The sequence below is a fragment of the Opisthocomus hoazin genome, chromosome 8 (genome assembly GCF_030867145.1).
Source record: "Opisthocomus hoazin isolate bOpiHoa1 chromosome 8, bOpiHoa1.hap1, whole genome shotgun sequence".
Lineage (NCBI taxonomy): Eukaryota > Metazoa > Chordata > Aves > Opisthocomiformes > Opisthocomidae > Opisthocomus > Opisthocomus hoazin.
Genome location: NC_134421.1, coordinates 16,789,551 through 16,810,183, shown reverse-complemented (window position 1 = coordinate 16,810,183; position 20,633 = coordinate 16,789,551). Strand labels below are relative to the sequence as shown.

General features: G+C 38.0%; 1 protein-coding gene across 13 annotated transcripts in view; it reads right to left on the bottom strand.

The window, feature by feature from the left end:
- The window catches only part of TNRC6B (trinucleotide repeat containing adaptor 6B), a 141,679-nt gene that overhangs the window by 100,255 nt on the left and 20,791 nt on the right, over positions 1 to 20,633 (bottom strand). For 9 of the 13 annotated variants that reach the window (XM_075429290.1, XM_075429295.1, XM_075429298.1 and 6 more), the window contains exons 2-3: positions 18,316 to 18,387; positions 13,262 to 13,360 (exon numbers count right to left, since the gene is read on the bottom strand). In XM_075429290.1, coding sequence (XP_075285405.1) covers positions 13,262 to 13,315 — 54 coding nt within the window. In that variant the 5' untranslated portion in view covers positions 13,316 to 13,360; positions 18,316 to 18,387. Of the gene's footprint in view, positions 1 to 13,261; positions 13,361 to 18,315; positions 18,388 to 19,430; positions 19,567 to 20,633 lie in introns of all 13 variants that reach the window. The other 4 variants (XM_075429293.1, XM_075429291.1, XM_075429294.1 and 1 more) reach the window with 2 other exon arrangements.

Here is a 20,633-nt window from a genome sequence, read left to right as displayed (position 1 = left end):
CTTATCTTTCACCTAAACTAGGACCAAACCCGCAGCAGTGGTTAGAAGACTAGGCATTTTGCTTCTGCCTCCAGCTGTCACTAGATAATCACCTGCGCTCACAGAAATAACCTATGGCCTATTTTCTGTGCAATTTTTAAAATGTTTATGTTACCTAATATTCTGTGAAATACCCAGCAGCTTAACACGAATTCCCTGCTAAGCTTAAAACAAATAGTTTTATGAATGTCATGAAAACAACTTTGGTTGTCACACTTTGGAAAAAGTGTCAGGACCCCAGCCACATTTCATACTGTATAGATAAGAAAGTTTACTTAATTAAAAAAAATAGTTTTTTTTAAACACATTACTTTGATGCAAAGTATTTCAAATACAACAGCTCATAAATATATATATGTGTATATATAATTCATCTGAATCTTGCTCTGAAGGCAATTTGAACTACCTTATTTGCAGCAACATACTGTTTTGCTGGTAAGACCTTCAACCACCAAAGATGCTTAACTCACTGAAGTTATGCTACGACAGGATATCTAGAAATGCCATTTGAAAACTTTAACTTTGAAGCTTCAGCAATCTCAGACACAAAGTGCATAAAACATTCGGAATGCAAGAAAAAGTGCTCTCTTTTTCCTGCACCACAGTTGATGATGACCTCCACCCATTTCTTAGTGTATTCTGTGCATACACAGTACAGATCCCAGAAAAAAAAATCTGAGTTTAGTAAAATATGAGTAATTCCCCTCTTTTACTTAACTAACTTTCTGTATTATTCTTCAGCTAAAGATCATGAGAATTTCACAACCCACGAATTCTTCCTAAATTCTGCAACTCTGAAAAAGACCCTTTTACACTTCTATTACAAATATTTTACACTTTACATTTAGGTGAGAAATCTGACCCGAAAGCCCTGGAACAGTTCACCCCCCACCACTACTTTGAACAGCCACTCACATGCAGCCCAATGACTCTATTTAGTCAACTCACTTTAATGTTAATTTACTATTTATGGTGCAGACACAGATGAACAAGTTATAGCAGTTTAAACTGACATCTGTAAGTGGCTGATATTTTGATATACACATTGTTAAGCACCCTCACAGAGAAGAGAGAAAAGACGTTAACTGCTCTCTTCCACTTAAGTTTGGAAAGCTAGATGATGCATTACCACAAAAGGACACCACACAAACAACGAAAAGAATTTTTAATGGCTCAAGAAAGCAGATGATAATCAGTATTACCGAAAACTAAATTACACTTTTGCACTACACATTCAGTCACCTTCACTGCCACAAATACTGTTTTCTGCTGTTTGTTAGGAGTGACTGAAAGTGACATAAACCAGGCACACACAAACAGGTGCTGAAATTATTCTGCCTTAAGAGATCTGACCAGACAAGTGAGGAAGACAAAAGAGAACTAACTTTCTTTTCTGTTTTCACATAGATCTATTGTGTGGATTCTAAACACATAGAAACTGCCAGTGGCCCAGAAAGTTTCTGAGCAAGAAACAGCTGGAGGCTGAGAGCAATTCTATTATAAGTATATATTAACCCTGGTTTAAGCAGGTCTTGGGCATCCACTTTTGACCACTGTCAAAATGGAGGAATACAGGCTATTCACACTCACAGTGTACAGCTACTTTCCAGTTTCTCCAGTTACCAGAATGTAAATTCAAACTCATTTCAGTCACAAGAGAGCCATGACAATGCTGCTTGCTTGTACACTTTTTCCAAATTTCTCATGAGTATTAAAATTGTTAGATATCCGACAGACTACCAAACCATTAAAACATCCACTATCAAACAAAAAACTCAAACACCACAGAAGTGATTTCTCTAGGAATCACATGTGGGAACTCTATCTGTTGAAACCCAGTAGTATGATTTCAGAGTACTTGTATAACATTTCTTACGAACCTAATTCCGCACAGGCTTACTGCATCTGTAGACAACTATTACATTCTCCTTTCACCATCATACAGTGTCTTGTCTACTATGCAAATGTCTCAGTGAACAGACTTTAAACAAGTGACAGGAAATGCTGACATGCTTCTAATGTTGCTTTTACCCTCGGGGGAACTGATCTTGAACAATGCCTTTTTGCAGAGTTCAAGTGTCCTTAGTTGTCTACACACTCTCTTAATTACCTTAATGATGAAGACCATCACTACTATTTTTAGTGTCAAGAACAAAAAAATAAAAAAAAAAAAAAGGTCTTCACCACAAACCCCATATCCACTTCTTCGACATCCAATGAGGGAAGAAAAAATTCTGAGGAACTGAAATAAATTCATACCCATCTACTAGTTCACAAACTGAAAACAAAATTGTGCTTGTAGGGTCATGCAAATATGAAGTCTTGTAAATGTATAAAGTCAATAAGACCAGTGAATTTTACACCTTTCAATGACTCAGCAAAACTAATTAGACTACAAATGATTTGGAATGGTAAAGTAAGTATTTACTGTCAACGGCCAAAATTTCTCCCCAAATACCTATCCCCTCAGTCTGCCATAAGACAGTAAGATTGAAAACATTTATCAACACTTTCACATCTACAAGATTTTGTTTTAAGTAGCTGATTATATAGAACTCTGTCACAATGCCATAAACTACAACCATTGCCAACAACTCTGTAAAGCCAGTAGTGAACGGAGAGAGCAAAAGACAATATTCTGCAAAGGTAGAAAACCCTCAAATTGAGTGCCAGTAGTACACCTGTATGAGAAGAGAGAGTTTGTAAGCAAAGGCACAAAGCAATGTCCCTGACTGTCTCCCAAATCACAGTGGGACTATACCATGTTAGCTCTCAAATGAAGAACCACTTTTTAAAAATTTTTAAGCAAATATTATTTGCTGCTTTGTCTGTTTTGCAAAGTATTATAAACAGCTGTAATCAACTGAAGAAGAGATGCTATTGCTTGACAAAAAACTAACACGAAAACATTCATGAAAAAGTAAGAACCTTTAAAAGAACAGAAAAGGTGAATTGAAGCTGAGTTTCATTTAAGATGAAGCATTTTTTCCTTTAGAAATCAGAGATGCACACCTGTTCACTGCAATGACATTCCATGCCATTTTATGCCCTCCACAAGAACTGCACATATGAAAAAGCTGGATGAGCGGACTGTGTGATGACAGTTCTTACAGACCTCAAAGTCAATCTGGCAGATGATGGTATTTTCCAAGGGAAAGAATATACAACATTGTATTAACCTTCTCTTCTGTGCTTCAAAAGCACTTCAGGGTATTCCGAGATTAGAAAACAGAGAGAGTCATCTTTCAGTTTGGTATCTATACTTTAGCAGTCTTCACTATGGCTAAGTAGGTTTCAAATGAGTAATCCATCTTGCCTCTGTATACCAACTGGCAAAATCTTCCACTTGATCCTGAATTTCTTTAAAAATGTCCAAGCAGCTAAGCTATCAACAGCATTCCTTTACAATAGTTCAAGTAGCTCTGTCTGCAAAAAAGAATGTGGAATTAAACAAAGTCCTCAACAATTTTATCTTGTTTCTAACTGCTATTTTATAAAGCCAGTAGACCCGGAAAACGTACTGTACTGGTTTTGGCTGGGATAGAGTTAAATTTCTACATAATAGCTTGCATGGGGCTATGTTTTGGATCTGTGCTGAAAACAGTGTTGATAACACACTGATGTTTTAGTTATTGCTGAGCAGTGCTTACACAGTGTCAAGGCCTTTTCTGCTCCTCGGACTGCCCTACCAGCAAAGGAGACTAGGGGTGCACAAGAAGTTGGGAGGGGGTACAGCTTGAATGGCTGACCCCAAATGACCATGGTGGAAGCAAGGACAGGTAGCCTGGGACGAATACAGAGAAATTGTCCGAGTAGCCAGGGATCATGTTAGGAAAGCTAAAGCCCTGTCACAATTAAATCTGGCCAGTGACATCAAGGGCAAAAGAAAATCTTCTATAGGTACATCAGTGATAAAAGAAGACTAGAGAAAATGTGGGCCCTGTCTGGAAGGAAACGGGAGACCTAGTTACCCAGCATATGGAGAAGGCTGAGGTACTCAACAACTTTATTGCCTCAGTCTTCACTGGCAAGGCCAAGTGCAAGGTCTTGCATGTGGGTCGGGGCAGTCTCAAGCACAAATACAGGCTGGGTGGAGAATGGTTTGAGAGCAGCCCTGGGGAGAAGGACTTGGTTGACAAGAAGCTCAACACGATCTGGTAACGTGTGCTCGCAGCCAAGGCCAACTGTATCCTGGGCTGCATCAAGAGAAGCGTGGCCAGCAGGTCGAGGGAGGTGATTCTTCCCCTCTGCTCCGCTCTGGGGAGGCCCCACCTGGAGTCCTGCATCCAGCTCTGGAGCCCTCAGCACAGGAAAGACACGGAGCTGTTGGAGCAGGTCCAGAGAAGGGCCACAAAAACCATCAGAGGGCTGGAGCACTTCTCCTATGAGGAAAGGTTAACAGAGTTGGGGCTGTTCAGCCTGGAGAAGAGAAGGCTCCGGGAGACCTTAGAGCAGCCTTTCAGTACCTGAAAGGGGCCTACAAGAAAGCTGGAGAGGGACCTTTTACAAGTGCATGTAAGGATAGGACAAGGGGTAATGGCTTCAAGCTGAAAGAAGGTAGGTTTAGATTAGGTATAAGGAAGAAATTCTTGACTGTGAGGGTGGTGAGGCACTGGAACAGGTTGCTCAGAGAAGCTGTGGCTGCCCCCTCCCTGGCAGTGTTCAAGGCCAGACTGGACGGGGCTTTGAGCAACCTAGTCTAGTGGAAGGTGTCCCTGCCCATGGCAGGGGGTTGGAACCAGATGATCTGCAAGGTCCCTTCCAACCCAAACCATTCTATGATTCTATGACCAAAAGGATATTCCATACCCTATGACACCATGCTTAGCAATAAAACTGAGTTGACGGTGTGGGTGGGGGTGTGTGGAGCTTGACAGGGGCTGCCATTGCTCAGGGACTGGCTGGGCATTGGTTGGTTGGTGGTGAGCAACTGTTCTCATTTTGCATCACTTGTTTTTTCTTGGGTTTTGTTTTCTTCTCTTTGTTGGTTCTCCCTTTACTTTTTTTTTAATTATTAAACTGTCTTTATCTCAACTCACACATTTTCTCACTTTCACCCCTCTGATTCTCCCCTCCAGTCTTACTGGGAGGGAGATGAGCAAGCAGCTGTCTGATGCTTAGTTTCTGGCTGGGGTTAAACCACATACCATAATTATAGCTGTTTGCAACAATGCCTTGAAATTTTGAAATTCAAAGTGACAAACTCACAAGTGGGGTTTCTTTTCCCCATGCAGAAATGTCCAACTTTGTAGCATTTTGGAGGAAAGTGTTATTAGGTTCTTTCGTTGGTCACAACGTTAAAGCTCAATAGAAAAACCCATCCAGAATTTCCGCTTCCCGTGATGGACTATGTTCGTTTGTTTTTAAAACAAGAGGAGTACGCCACAACATTTTTACAGGCTCTAATAACATGCCATTAAAAAAGGGAGGACTACTTTATGAACTTAGTATTTAAAGTAATTTCATTCTTTACTGAGCAATTAATGGATTTTTTTTTTTTAAATATGTTATATGCAAAGTTCTTGGTTTTGAAATTACTCTCCTAAGGGGCTGTAACATTTTCAGGCTAGAAAACTGAAGCTAGCAGAGCATGATGATGACGACATCAGTTTCTGTTGTAAAAAACTGCCTATGTGCTCAGACCAGTTCTTAAGCTGCTACCTTTCAGGAGAAGCATAAGTTGTCTTGTTAGGCAGAATACCTCTCTACTTCTGAAACACTTCACAAGATACCTTATACAAAGACTCTGGAAACTTAGTACAGTTGTAGGTCAGCATTAGAAAGACTAGCTGCTCCTACAACTCATGTTCCAGAAAAACAATGGAAACATACCCTGTGTATCAGAGAACAGAAATGTTGGAAGCTCCACAAGTAACCCACCAGATGACATAAAAAATGAATAACATATTCTGAAAATATGGTGAGTGATAAAAAAACCCCACAACCTACTTTCCCAGACCAATAGAGAGGCAACAGCCACAGAAGTAAACTGAAACCTACTCTGACTTGTCAGGTATCCACAAGAAAGTACACTGAGGTTGAAAGTTCACCTCTTTGTGACAAGCCAAAATTTTCAAGGCTAGCAGGGATTCAAACTGTGGAGAAACCATCAAATCTGAAAGCACCATGTACCAGGCCAATACTAGACTTGAAAACAGCTTTTTTTAATTGAGTGACAAAGCATTTTGTTCACAGAATCACAGAATCACAGAATAGTAGGGGTTGGAAGGGACCTCTGTGGGTCATCTAGTCCAACCCCCCCGCCGAAGCAGGGTCACCTACAGCAGGCTGCACAGGACCTTGTCCAGGCGGGTCTTGAATATCTCCAGAGAAGGAGACTCCACAACCTCCCTGGGCAGCCTGTTCCAGTGCTCCGTCACCCTCAGAGAGAAGAAGTTCCTCCTCATGTTCAGACGGAACTTCCTGTGCCTCAGTTTGTGCCCATTACCCCTTGTCTTCATTTCATTACTGTATAGGCCTTCAACCTCAATGTTTTAAATTGTTTAGTGCCATCTGAATAGAAACTCATTTTTGTATCACTAAACAGTATTATAAGCCCCAGAGATACAGGCGTCATGTTTTGGATGCTGTGTTAAGTTTACTACTCAACTAAGATTTTCTTTTTACTATATTAATTCTAAATCCCACACAATGAAAGCACAAGCCTACTTTTGCACTATTGTCAGCATCAAGCAACATCCACTATCAAAAAACCAAGCATAACTTACCCACAATTGCAGTTAGTGGAACACTCATGCTTTTAGGAAAGGTACCTCCTGATTGGCAACACTCTCTTCTAACAACACTTCCTTCTGAATTTTAAGTTTCTGTTCATAAATATAAAAGCAGGTAACTTACTGGATCAAATACAAATACTACTCAGGCAGGCTTACCTTCCTTTATTCTCAACATATAAGAAACAAAAGCAAGAACTTAAGATACTTGAGTAAGTGTCATACAGTTTTAACCTTTTCATCACCTCCGTGTGAATACTTCAGGATTAAAAAAACACAACCAAAAAACACCACAGCCAGTGCCAACAGAGTTCTGAAGAGTGATTTAAACAGAAGGCAAATGTTAGTTCACAATTACACACCAACAAACAAGAAAGATAAGAATTAACCAGGATGAGCACAGGCAGGCAATAACGTAAGGGAAAGATTCACATTGACAGATAAGTACAGGGCAGCAAAGGAAATAAAATGATTAATAAGTAACCTCAAAACAGCTTGGTAAGTGACACTGGACAGTAAGACAGAACAGGACAAGCCTCAATCTTTGTGTCACTGGTTTTGAAAAAGCCATCGGAATATAGAAAAGTAGCCTAATTTCTAGACTACCTATTCAGTTCAATAACTATTTCTATAAATAATAGTGAAAATTTTGAATAAAAAAATACAACCATCTAACACCCTACAGTACAGAATCTTTCCACTTTTCCTGTACTTATTAGGAGTTGAGCATTATTACAAATCCTGGGCAGCCACATTTTCCACCAAAATTTTATATACCTAGATTTTTATCCTACTAAGCATTAAAAGAGCAGAATTGGCTATTTTTCCTCCTTTCCCTTCTATAACACTGAATCAAAACCACAATTCATAAATAACTTTCTACAAGTTACTTAAGTCAAAGTCCTTCCTTCCCTGCAAATTCATAGGTTTTTACCTTGAAAGATTAAGGAACAACAAGGATGGGAGCGGGAAATTTTACATTTGACATGAAAATGCTCATTGTATTTTTTGAGAAAGAAGTTTGCAACATAAGCTCAAAGCTCCTGCCAATATTGAAAAAAATCTAAAAATACTTCAAATCCAGCATAAAATTTTAGCTTCCTCCTGCAATATTTTGCAGCAAAGGAACAACTGAGAAACAAAGTTTAAGTGTTGTCTGCGCAGTAATCCTTAACAGATGGATGAAAACAGCTGAAAAGAAATCAGCCACAAACAAAAAGCTCAGTGCTTGTTGATATTTTCAGAGTACCAAGGCTGTTAACGGAAAAAGCCTAGTAATCATTAGTGGCAAATTAAATACCAGAAAATATAATTTAAAAAAATAAAATCATAATCCAAAAGAACAGTAGAGGGTGTGGAGCTCCAAGTAAAAATGTTGGGTTTTTTTTCGTTTGTGGGTTTTGGTTGGTGGGTGTTTTTTGGTTTTTTTTTGGCGAATGGAGGAAAAGAGACCCTGAAAAGCCAGAAACCAGACACTCCATCCCTCAACTATTTTACAAAGTGAAAGGATATTTCACTGTATGATATTCAGCACAGATCATACGGATTAAATAGACCCAATACTCCTGTCAAACAACACTTCTACCTCTGCCAGAAATAACTAGGTTTTTAAAAACTCCGGACTCATTTGAAAAAGCTTACTTCCGTACAGGTTGTTTTCCCCCTTTGTGACACTCAGATAATTATTGGAATCAAGAGTGTGCTATTGACAGGTGCCAGCTGTCCTTACCATGTTCATGCCATTCTAACAGAAAGAGTATTTTCTGACAGTCTGACAACAAGGAAGAAACTGTGAGATCAAACAACAGAACCAGTTAAGATGAAAAGTCCTGGCAACAAAGCTACCAAGATGGTAAGCTTTTCCAAAAGCAGCCTATGGGGCAGGGGTGGAGAGCAGAGAAAAGAGCATGTGCAAAACCCACTCTTCGCTGGAAAACAATCCAATGAATGACAAAAGGATATGCTGTCAAAAAAATAAAGGGAAGAATTGTAGAAACTTCCCAAATAGCACACTTGAGAAGAACGAGAGTACAACATATATATTAAAAAAAAAAATTACGACCTGGAATAAAAATGAATACAATAAAAACAGTGGGGGAAACAAATAATAAAGTGAGTATTGAGTCCATCGGTAACTTTCACTAAGCTTAATTACCAAGAAGTTGCCACTAGATTTCTGTCATTCCTTTCAAGAGTGGCAAAGGCAAGCATGAAGGCCAACTTTTGTAGCAGTGCTGTCAGGTTGGTAAGAGTCAAGCAAGACTATCACTCTTCGTGATGCCTGAATGCAGAGATTAAATTTTCTAATCATACCTCACGTAACATTAGCAAGTATGAAGCACTTAAATATTTAGTTTTTAAATACTGTGTCTCAGCTCCACATGAGGCACAATTTTTCTTTTTCAAAAACACAAAGAAGTCTCCTTTTCTCTTCAAGGCTTAGCCTTGAAATCTCAGAATACTATACAGCCTAGGCTGCCAGAAAATCTGAAACAGTCCTAGAACCAAGCCAGTTCACAAGGAATAAAGCATGATATATCATTTGGTTTATGTATGTAGAGTCTTCATGTATAACTTTTTAGGGTATTTTCCGACTAGCACCATAAGAAAGTTAATTCTTGCAATACCCAAGTCTTTATACTCTGATGTTTATGGTATCTCCATGAATATGATTTTGATGCGATCCCTGACAGCCCAGAATACTTCATTGAAGTATACCCCAACCTACAACAGATTAGGTTCCTCAAGTTATGCCCTTGTGATTCCAGAAGATAAGTACCAAGGCTTCTTAATGGTTAGGACTGCTGACAGCATTGATATACTGCCTCTTCCAAAGCTACTGGTCAAGAACATAAAGAGAAAAGTGAGTGACATCTTTTCTATCAATTAAGCATTCTCTTCCAGAGAAGACTCTGGAAACAAATACTGATAACTGGTCATGAGATCTGCATTTTCAAGTAACTGAGACTATTACTCTAATCACTGCATTTCCTGAAATATGTATCAAGAGGAATCCCTCTTGCTTTGCCATTTTGTGAAGTCAGAAGAGTCAGTTATTGACACTCTGACATACTGAACTTCATGTATTGAGCCTAACTCCTTACGAAGATAAATTATGAGCACGTCTTTCCATGGTGATAAAGACAAAACATCTTGATCTCAACATAACAAATAGATTTCTAGAAGTTACCATATTTACTTTCTTTCTCTCAAATTCAATGCACATTCATGAAAAATAAGACAGAGCAATTTTTAACTTGAGATCATATTAAGACAGTGTCAGAAGTGATTGTTAGGTGACATTTTGGCAAATATCCTTCTTGGCAAAATATAATATAGCATGGAAAGAATATGGTTACAGAGTCTAAACACAATTTTCCACATCTGCTTGTTCAAGTACTTCTCATTTTAAATCCAGGTGAAGTGGTAACAGGCACATTCTGCAAGACGCCCAAATGTCAAGATCGAAACAAAATAAGAGAGAAAGTCTGAACTGTGGGGAACTACCTACTAGACCCCTGAACATCTTGCATTCTGGAAACAACAAAAAGTATCAAGCACAACCACAGCAAGGCCACTTACTATTAAACAGAAATGCTTAAAGTGTAGCTGATGTCAAGGCATGCCAGTATGTAGGCCTGGGCTTTTGTCTTTTGAACATAAAGTGGTTTTTAACTTATATTTTATGTTATTTTTATGTTTTTATCTTAAGATACGAACAAAAAAGTATAAAAACAAATTCTACAATCTTTTCCTCCACCTTTTGCAACAATAGCTTTAATACTGTTCTTGAAGTCCTACAAGACTGAAGAAATAACTTCAAGACAGAAAGCTTGACCACTTTTGTTTCATAATTATTCTGAGGTATAAAAGATGCTACAAATCACCATAAGCAGTAATTGCATTCTTTGTATCACATGCAAACATCTCTTATTGGCTAGAAATGAATTACTCAGAACAAAGGCTAAGAAAGGGGCCTTAATCTGACCTCCTACATGATATAATCAAAATTATCGGCACTGAAGTGGCTGGAATGTGCTTAATCAGCATTACCTAATCTCATAAGACCTATGAGCTGCAGACTCAACTTCAACAATGTTTAGGAAAAGAGCTGCTAACATGTGAATGTTTAAGAAGGACCTGGAACTCTTCATAGGAAACAAAATGCTAGAAGATGACGGCTTCTTTAGATATCATTTACCAGCTCAAAAAAATAATTTCTAGTGAAGCCAAAAGAATAGGTAAATCATGGTATTTATTGAGAACAGAGTGTAAACTGAGTGAGGTCCAAAAGGATTGCTGGTACTTAAATATAACTATTAAAAAAAAAAAACTAGAAAAACACACAAAAAAGATCCACTGATCTGAACAATAAGCATAACAATAATTATATATTTAGCTTTCATTTACAGATTAGTGTTTTGGAATGGCTAAAAAGAGAGAAATCAAAGGTCCACACAAAATATGAATAAGCGCTTACATTAGTGTCTTTGAAGCACAAAACTTCTTCCAAAAAAACCTATGTCATCTGCACAGAGGAGTTAAAGGGTGAAAGAAAAAAAAGTTCTGACAAGAGGAAAAGACCTGAACTATATTACTGAAGTCTTAAAAAATATTTCTTCGAAAAACATATGTTTGTGAAAATGGCTCACTAAATCATGTAAACTACGGACATGATTTAACAGTACAAGACAATACAGTGGAATATACTTTGCCTAAATTTTTCTAGGATAAATCCTTCAACTATTATAGCTATAAAACTCTCCTGAGACCAGGAAAGAGAGGATAACCATTTACAGACTAAAGAAACACTGACAGATACACTTCAGTGAGTAGCCCTGTACATTACAGGACAGGGAGAAGGACTAGATGTAGTCATGAGTTTTATGCTTAATATATATTGCTCCTATACAGCTCTTTAATTAATAACACTGAATACCAGATGTATGGTTCCAAATCTCCCATGTTCTCTACATGACAGTTGTTTCAAAGCAATACTGCATACACACATAGGTATTCAAAGTCAGTCTAAAAGATTTGTTTTTAAGTTTAAGCTCACTAAATTTTTTGAACATCTAATGCTGGAATAGAGATACAATCTCCGCCATTACACCCAGAATTAAGAAAAAGAATTAAAAAAAGCTTACTTTTCATTGGAGGCAAAGAGTTTCAAAGACTGCTACTTCAGTTTACTTCGGCCACACAGACAAAAAAATGACAGCCATGTATCCATCTATACACACACACACCTGTGTGTATATACATAAATATGTACACACACACAATGATTCTCTCTGGTGAAAAGTAAGCACCAGTAACCATGCTTATACCAAAATCAGTAATTAATCGCACCATGATGTTTCTTCTCATGTGTTTATCCCCCACTGAACCTTGTAATCACATCCTTGTCAAGAGATGCATTCAATACCCTGGATGGCTGCAGGTACATCCACTGATATGTTTTAATTTGTCAGCTTCTAATCAAGTAATTCTTCCTTCAAAGCTATTTAAAACTAACACAATTCCTAAAGTACATGCAGGACAATTGCCAAATCTTTTCTCTAATAATTAATCACCTCCTAACTTGATGCCTACAGCTTAAAAAGTGTTTTGTTCTATTGGGCATAAAACAATGAGAACATCTCTCAAAAAAGCTCTAGGTAGAGAACAACAAATTTTAATTTTAGTCCTCTAGTTTCAGACAGTCTTTTACACAACACCACAAGCAAGCTAACAATGATTCAGATTTTCATAAATTTAGGAGCCATATTTTAAATACAGATCAGTTGCATGGTTAACACTAACCCATTGAAAATAAATTTGTAAACCTATTGAAGAATATGATAATCACTATGTCCTGCAAACCAAACTAATTCGCGACTCAACATCTGCACTTACAGGAAGTAATCAAAAAGCAGGACACAACCAACATTGTATTCGACAGCCCTCTTTATAGCCTCTTCTCCCAAGAAGGTATGTTGAGAATCAGAGGTACCTTTAAAAGCAATATGCTGCTATCCAGTCTCACAACAAAGCACATGCTGGCAAGTACAAGGAAACAAGAAGCAGAACAGCTTGAATACAGATCAGTCGGTAATCCACTAACACTGATACCTGCACCTAAAGGCCCACATGCCTAATTCTTTAAGTCAGTAGAGAGGGTGGATGGATAGGGCAGAAAGCTTGGCAAGACCTTCCAGTCCTAACAAATGGAATACAATCAAGGTTAGTATTTCTTTACAAGAGTTTCCTCTTTCCTCCCTGGGAGTGCCCGAAGACACATCTTCCAAACCTTAGCAGATGGCAAAAAAGTCCGTCTTGCTAAAGGCCTTTAAAAACTTGGTTTTTAAATATTTCCATGGTAATCAATATTATTTACTTGCATGCAGGTATTTATTAAAAACACCACCAGCAGTCAGTGTTCACTCCACGTATCACCCATTTCAGCCACACAAGCTCTTGTTCCTCCAAAACACAGTGGCATTTACCTCACTGACCTTGGGACTGCCTTCCTCCAGTATTTCTCCCTCATCAGTTTGCATGGGAACAGGATCTGTGCAAAGCTCTGCAGAAATGCAAAATACTGCCTAAAAAATAAAAAATAAAAGACATATTTTAAAAACAATTATTTTTCTTCCTTTAATAGTGTTATGCTATATTGCACTGCACATAAATAACAATTCCAAGCTATGAACCTCAGTGTTCCCATTCCGCACATATTTAGTCAATTTATGTTTTACACAAACAAGACAACAGTTATTCAGGATAAGACACAGCACTACTTAATTAAGAGGAAAAAAAGCACCTAACATGAATATACTTTATTTTTAATTTTAAAATATGTCTTTGACGAGTATTTTAGTTATTCATTGTGTTTACTCATTAAAGCTATGGTCAGTAAGGAATAATCACATGGACTAGAGCTGAGCAATTCTTACTTACTAGGAAACAGCTTTTGCGTAAATATAAGCTTCACAGAGTTGGCTTACAGACACTCTATGGTTATTAGTTTGAAAAATTGTTAGACTTCCAGTGATCCCACATTACCTCTGAATTCTTACTTTCGTAAATTTTTCCTTGACTTCATTTTAGAAATAAATACATTCTAGCCTCTCAACAGTTCAGGGAACCAATAAAGTCATTCATCTTTAGGTTGACATTTCCAATCTAACCCAGGTCAGATACCAGTGTTTCCAATATTCAACATTACTTTGTAACTGATTTTCGAATTTGTTTGACAGTATCAGTGCAGTTCCAACTGAAAAAAAATCTACACCCCAAACACTATTCTTAGAATTGTAAAGTGATTTACGGAAGAATGCAATAGTGATGGAGACTGTGGTTATAAAGATTGGAATGTCTTCCACACGAGAGGATGAGCCATCTTTCAGGGGTAATGGATCAAATTAATCAATTTAGGAGATTAAACGCACCAGCATAAATTCAGCAGCAATCTCTGACTCTCAAAATGCAAGATGTAAGCTATCAGCAGATTTATAGCATTCCAGGTATATCGAAAGTAAGGGCTCACACTAAGTTAAAAACTCTCAAAGCCAAGAGCTGTTGGCATGTAACAGCTGTCCCTCTCAAGATGCTGTAACTCTTCAACTGCACCAGCATTTAAAATGCATTTAAAGTCTCTCCACTCCTTTTTTGCACCTCAGCTACAGAGCTGCTGACTGTCACCTTCACAGCAGCAATTCCAAGCCTGGAAACTGACAACTTTGGGAGTGCAAATAGTGACGAGGTTAAAAAGAGAAAGCTTTGAAATTGTTCATTTAGATGCACCTCCTTCATTTCAAGGTTAAAGCCTGTTCATAAGGCAAAGCTGTCTGCAATGCCAGTGTCTTCTGTATGTTGCGCACAGGTAGACAACATCTTTCATGGTTATTAAGTTGACTCAAGGAATGAAGAATATGTGCTACAAACATACAGGGCCTGAAGCTAAAAAACATTACCTACAACTTCTTAAATCTTATAACCAAAAAACTGTTATGTTCACTAATATCATATACTCTCATGCAAAACATGACAGCTGTAAAGACTTACAACACAGTAATTTCCTTTTCTGGGGAAAGGGGAATGAGGACAAAGCAGAACTCTCACCTAAATCCTCATCAAATATTTCACCTGGAGTATATAATCAAAAATCGTAGGTATCAAATAATAAGTAAGACTTGTATCATGCATCTATGTCCAGGTCCTCCTGCATATAACAAGCATTTCTCGCTGTCAGGCTACCTTCTGCTGGGCGGCAGGAGGGGAGGAGGACCGGCCGGGGAGGCCCTGTCCATGGTACTTCACCACGCTCAGTTTCTGAAACCAACTCCATTGCTGCTGGAGCTGGGAGTTTCTGAGCACCATTTTGCAACAAATGATTCAAGTAATCGGGAAGCTCCACAGGTTGTTAGACAGATAGTCTGATGTCTAATGGCCAAAACAGCTTTGGCCAGAAGAATTGCTGTGGCACTGAACTGGCTTCAAATGAGAGAAATAAGCAAGATTGAACTCGAGCTACAGAACCATTAAAAAAAACCTTATAAAATAAAACAAGACCAGTCAGGTCAGGCCAAGACCACTGCCAGGACGAGACACTGTTCATTCAAAATGCTGGAAGAACTTCAACATGAACCTCTGGAAAACTGCCATGTTTATCTTCTACCAGAGGAATGGAAAGTGGCAAAGTTTGACACCAGTTTTTATATATTACTCCTGGAAGAAGACAAAAAACTACCAACCAGCGCATCTGAAACAAAAAAAAAGTCAGAAGAACTAGGAAATGAAAAAAAAACTGATAGGCTACAAGAACAAAGATAAGCAAGCTCTTAAATACAGATTAAATACACTGGAACTATCCATAGCTCAGGGAACAGAGTAAGAAATAGAAAAATAGTAATAAATCTAATAAAAATACCAAATGTAATGGAGAACAAAAAGAGAATTTATTCACTCACTGTTCACTTATCCAGTAATTCACGTTTTATCAGCTTTAATGTTCAAAACATATCATACTATTTCATACAATGCTCAATTAGAACGAACTCATTTCCATGGGATGGCAAGAAGGTGGAAATTTTAAAAGGTTCTATAATTTACTGGAAAACTTCACAACGGGAAAAGTAAATCCACAAAAAAAAAAATCTTGCAGCTGGTGTAGGAGGACCCTAAGCCACAGACTGCTAGAGGTGTTGCAAGAAGAAGTTTTGCTGAACATTACCCTTCTATTGTATTTTTCCCCATTGCATTTGCTTCTGGTTTCTTTCAGGAGACAAAACATCAGGCAACAAACTATGAGTCCCATTCAATACTATGATTTTTATGTTGTTTCTGCATATGTGAATCCTTGATTCCCATGACCACTGACACAAGAGTGCTGTATTTCAAGTTTGTTTATTGCCAAAAGCAGGCATTTAGGGATTCCTGAATCCACAGGAAACTACCTGTATGGCAGACTTTCATAGCAGTCATTTACAGCTGAGGATGACTTCTCAGACAGAGTGACGGCTTAGTGCCAGCATGTGAAGAAACAACAGAATTGTTCCATGTTGTTGACACTGCCTCTTCAGCTCACTAGGCTGTGAGCAGAGGGCTAAGTTACACATAGCGCTGTTTACTTTGTACACAGAGGACAGACAGGCAATCAAAATTTGTACTAGTGTCCTATAGGACTGGAAAAAAGGCCAAATGCCAACAGGCATCTATTTACTTCCAATATTTACGTGATATGCCAGGTTCCTAGGGAGACAAAAATATGCGAAGTTTATAGACAGTGTATTTAGATTTTCAGGTCTGACATCCACCAAAGTCACCCTTGGAAAAGCTCAAAAGTATGAACATCCTTTTCTTCCATTATTGCATATACCTACCTAAACTACTTCAGATGGCACAATCCTCCAATCTTATTATTTACCTGATGTCTTTTAGAAAAATTAACCAAGTTTGTGGCTTGAATAAGGACTCCAAGGAAGGTCTGACAGATAGCAATGCAGAGATACGTCAATATATGATGCGTGTCTGAAGTTGGTAATAGTTTTTATTCAACTCTTCAAAATATCATACAGTGATGAGAATCTATTCTCAAAGGTAAAAACACTCGCTAATATGAACTAGCTGCAGTTCTTTTGACCTTTAATGCTTACCATAACATTGTGGTGTCATAAACCAATATGGCTTTGGGACAATCCAGTTTGATATTTAGTCCTATTTATGTTCCGTCTCTTTCTGCAGCAAAGACGTACACTTTTCATTCCGTGGTGTCGGGATGATGGACACAGCTATGAGTCATAAATTCAGTGCAAGCACAAGTACAGTGCACCTTATGGAAGCTCTCTCCTCACTACTGCATTCTAGCCCACTCTGGCAAGTAAAACCTGAGCCACATCTTCACATACCTATAAATCCCTGTAAAGTAATAGCAGTGAAAAAGGTATTTCCTCAGGCCTCATTTTCCCCCAGACAGAAAGGTCCACCATTCAGAAACACAAGATCCTCATTAACAAGAGAGCTGGAATCCAAATGTCTTCATATTTGATGTTCATCAAACAGGCATCACTGGAACTGAGCACCTTATCTAGTACACAGGCATTTCACACACTTTCTTCAGATTGCCAGCAGCAATCAAGTATGAACTAAAGAGGAAAACTGTTCTTCATGTGATATAGAAATAAAAATTATTTCAAGCTTCTAAAGAGTGCAGGTGCAAGAGAAGCACTTATTAATGTAATACCAATTGTGGTTCCTGTGAATACCAAAGTCTAAACTGGATATGGCTCACTGGAAAACCCTTGAAGGGCAGTAAGGCTGTGCAAGCTGTCACCACTACGGACAGTAAGCAGAAATTGAGGGTGGGTCTCGCTCTCTCACAGAGCACAAAGCAAAACAGGCACACAAGTGCTTTTCAAAGATAGTGATCTTGTATACATGGCATACTTGAAAAAAGCATAACAAGGCAGTGCTGTACTGAACTATGTCTTAAATGAGACTCTGCTTATTTGACACTATTGTATTGACAGATGATTGTAATCATTAGTCTGTCTAGTTATGTAGACAAAAAAGTGTCAATTTTTAACTGATAGTCTAGCCATATTATAACTAATTGCTACAGCTTTACATCAACTTTGTTAAGAATGTACAAAAGCAACATAAAATTTAACATATGGAAAAAGAGCAGAATATTTTTTGTGACTTTAAATGTGAGTTGAGAGGTACTAAGATGAAAGCAAGAACATCCAGAAGACAAACAAAACCTGAATGCAACTTCATTGCTTGTAAGAACTAGTCACTTACCAATTTTAAAAAATCTCATCATAAATCAAGTAATTTTCAAAGAAAAACATCATATGCATCAACTTTAGCTGACAAAAACAATTCATATCAGACAGTTACAGAAAAAACTTCACACCCAAGCTCACAGGAAATAACACACTAGAAAGTATACAAAAACAGCAACATATCCTATAGTTGGTGAAGAACTGGTATAGGCTAACGTTGTTCTCGCCTCCAACTTTCGAGAATGCAATATGGAGCTTTGATTGATTTTTACCTTTGACAGTTTCCAAGGGCTGCCAAAGCCCACAAGGATCCGTCCTGGCTACATTCAGTGCAAAAACGAAACCTTAATAGGAGACAAAAAGAGAAAAAAAAAAAAAAAAAATTAAAAGGTCAGCCAACTGTGGGCATTACTAGATTAAAAAAAACATAAAAATGAAAGTCAATTGTCTCTAAAGCTCAGCAACCCCTACTCCCAAAACTTTCAGAAAAAGCCATACTCATCTTAATAACGTCATGTAGGGTAAGCAAAAAATTGTAATTGCAATAGAAGCAATACAGCCCCCTTTCCCTCTCTCCCCATAATTTATGCAGTACTGGGGAGATGGGGGAAAAAAGATCTACAGTTAGGGTTAGAGTTAAGGAGAGAAGTATCTTTCTCCTCACTATTCTTCAACGGCCACCCCAGTCTAGGAAATTATTCTTCAAAGGCCAGAAATTTACGCATTGCAAAAAGCATTTCTTTGATGAGCCTTATGCTCAAATTTAGGCTCATGTTTTAGCAAACCTAGGTTTTTACAGAATACAGTTGCACCACTGCTGGAAATGCATCTTTAACTACCTCAGAGAAAACGGTAAAAACATAATACTGTTTATTGCTTCTGCATATTTATTACTCACCCATCACCACAAAACTTAGACCAATCATCAGTTTTGAGAAAAAATAGGAATCCTATACTGTGACCCTGCACACCATTTAAGAGGTATCTTGTATCTATAGTATTTAGTCTGCTGGCTGATTAACTTGCTATGAATCTTCAATAAATACTACAGATACAGGCTTGATACTGAAGTCTAAGTATGTACCTTGCCTAGTGCTGCATGACAGAAACCTCAAACTCATACTGAGCAGGAAATTCCCTTTCCAAGGACTTACTGTCACTGTCAGAGTTTCTGTAAACTTTGCCACTGGAACCCCTTGGAAAAAAAGGTTAACATTTCCTTGTAGATATTGATGGCAATACTCCTAAAATGACTGCCATCATTTGAACTAGGCATCGCGAATTTTAAGTGTGCTGAAAGTGTTATTTGTTTGGCAGCAAGTTACAATTTTCTCATTATTAGTCATGCTATTATCCTCTTCAAAACCGTTTTGAACTGTTTACTTACTACATATAGGTACAAAACCGAAATGTTCATTTTTCATCCAGAAAGGAACACGCAGTCAGTCAAAGCACTACCAAAGCAGAGATGCAACATGCTCAGTCTTCTCAATCACTCTGAAGTAGTTTTCCAAGTGAAAAACCTACACCATAATATTACAGTGTCACAAAAGTATTAGCAACTTTAGAGTCCACACCTAAATTGAGAACGTTTTTACCAGGCAAGGTATTTTAAATCATTGTTAGAAACTAAGGCTCTGGAGACAGAAGTCTAATAAAACTCAAACTCTTGATTACTCTTACAGTAAGTGAATGCATACTTTGAAATGAGTAAGAAGCCATAACATTTACCACTTTGTAATATATTCTCCACTGAAAAAAGCACTGTTTTCATCTTAGCAAACTAAGTAAAGCAAGCTGCATTTACCTGGCTTCACTAGACAGTAGATGATGAAGGAAATACTTCTGCTGCTGAAGTATATTGAAAATAATATGCAGAGGTAAGAGTAATCCACTCTGTTGTCTGTCAGCTTTCAACTTTCCCTATTAATTTCCAAGACTATACAAAAATATGAAAAATAGTTTCCTTGACTGAATGTCAAACTATCATCCATCTCCCTAAAACATCTCAGCAACAGCCAGCCACGCCATTTAATACCCTACGCAGTCAAGTACACAATAGTTTTTAGGTGGAGTCAAAGGCTGTTGTTGACTTAGCAGTTTTATCACACTTACCTGACACATACCCCCATCTAATGAAAGTATCGGCCAAAAAGACTAATGAAGTGTCTGCGCAGTTTTTGACAGCATAGGATCTGAAGCTGGAGTACAGGAAATATTGCAGAAGCTGGCCAAAAAACAGCTTTTTCCAGAAAGCGGTTGTTGCTGGCTGGATACTGAAATACCGTAGCATTAGTATGTAGCAAAAGCATTCCGCATTCCAGCCAAACCACCACACGCTTATGGACCACCAATGTCTCCATGAGAAGAGAGAGAACTGCTGCTAATTGTGCCAGTAATCTGTCTTACCTCATTACAGAATCTTGTTCATTAAGAGGAGTATGGATTCCTATCTCTAAATAAAAAAAAAAATGCTTGTCCATATCCATCTAACTTTGAACAGATGAAAGATAAGAAAAGACTGATGTCCTGGGTTTGGCCAGAACAGGGTTAATTTTCACCGGACTCCAGGAAGGGGCACAGCCGGGGG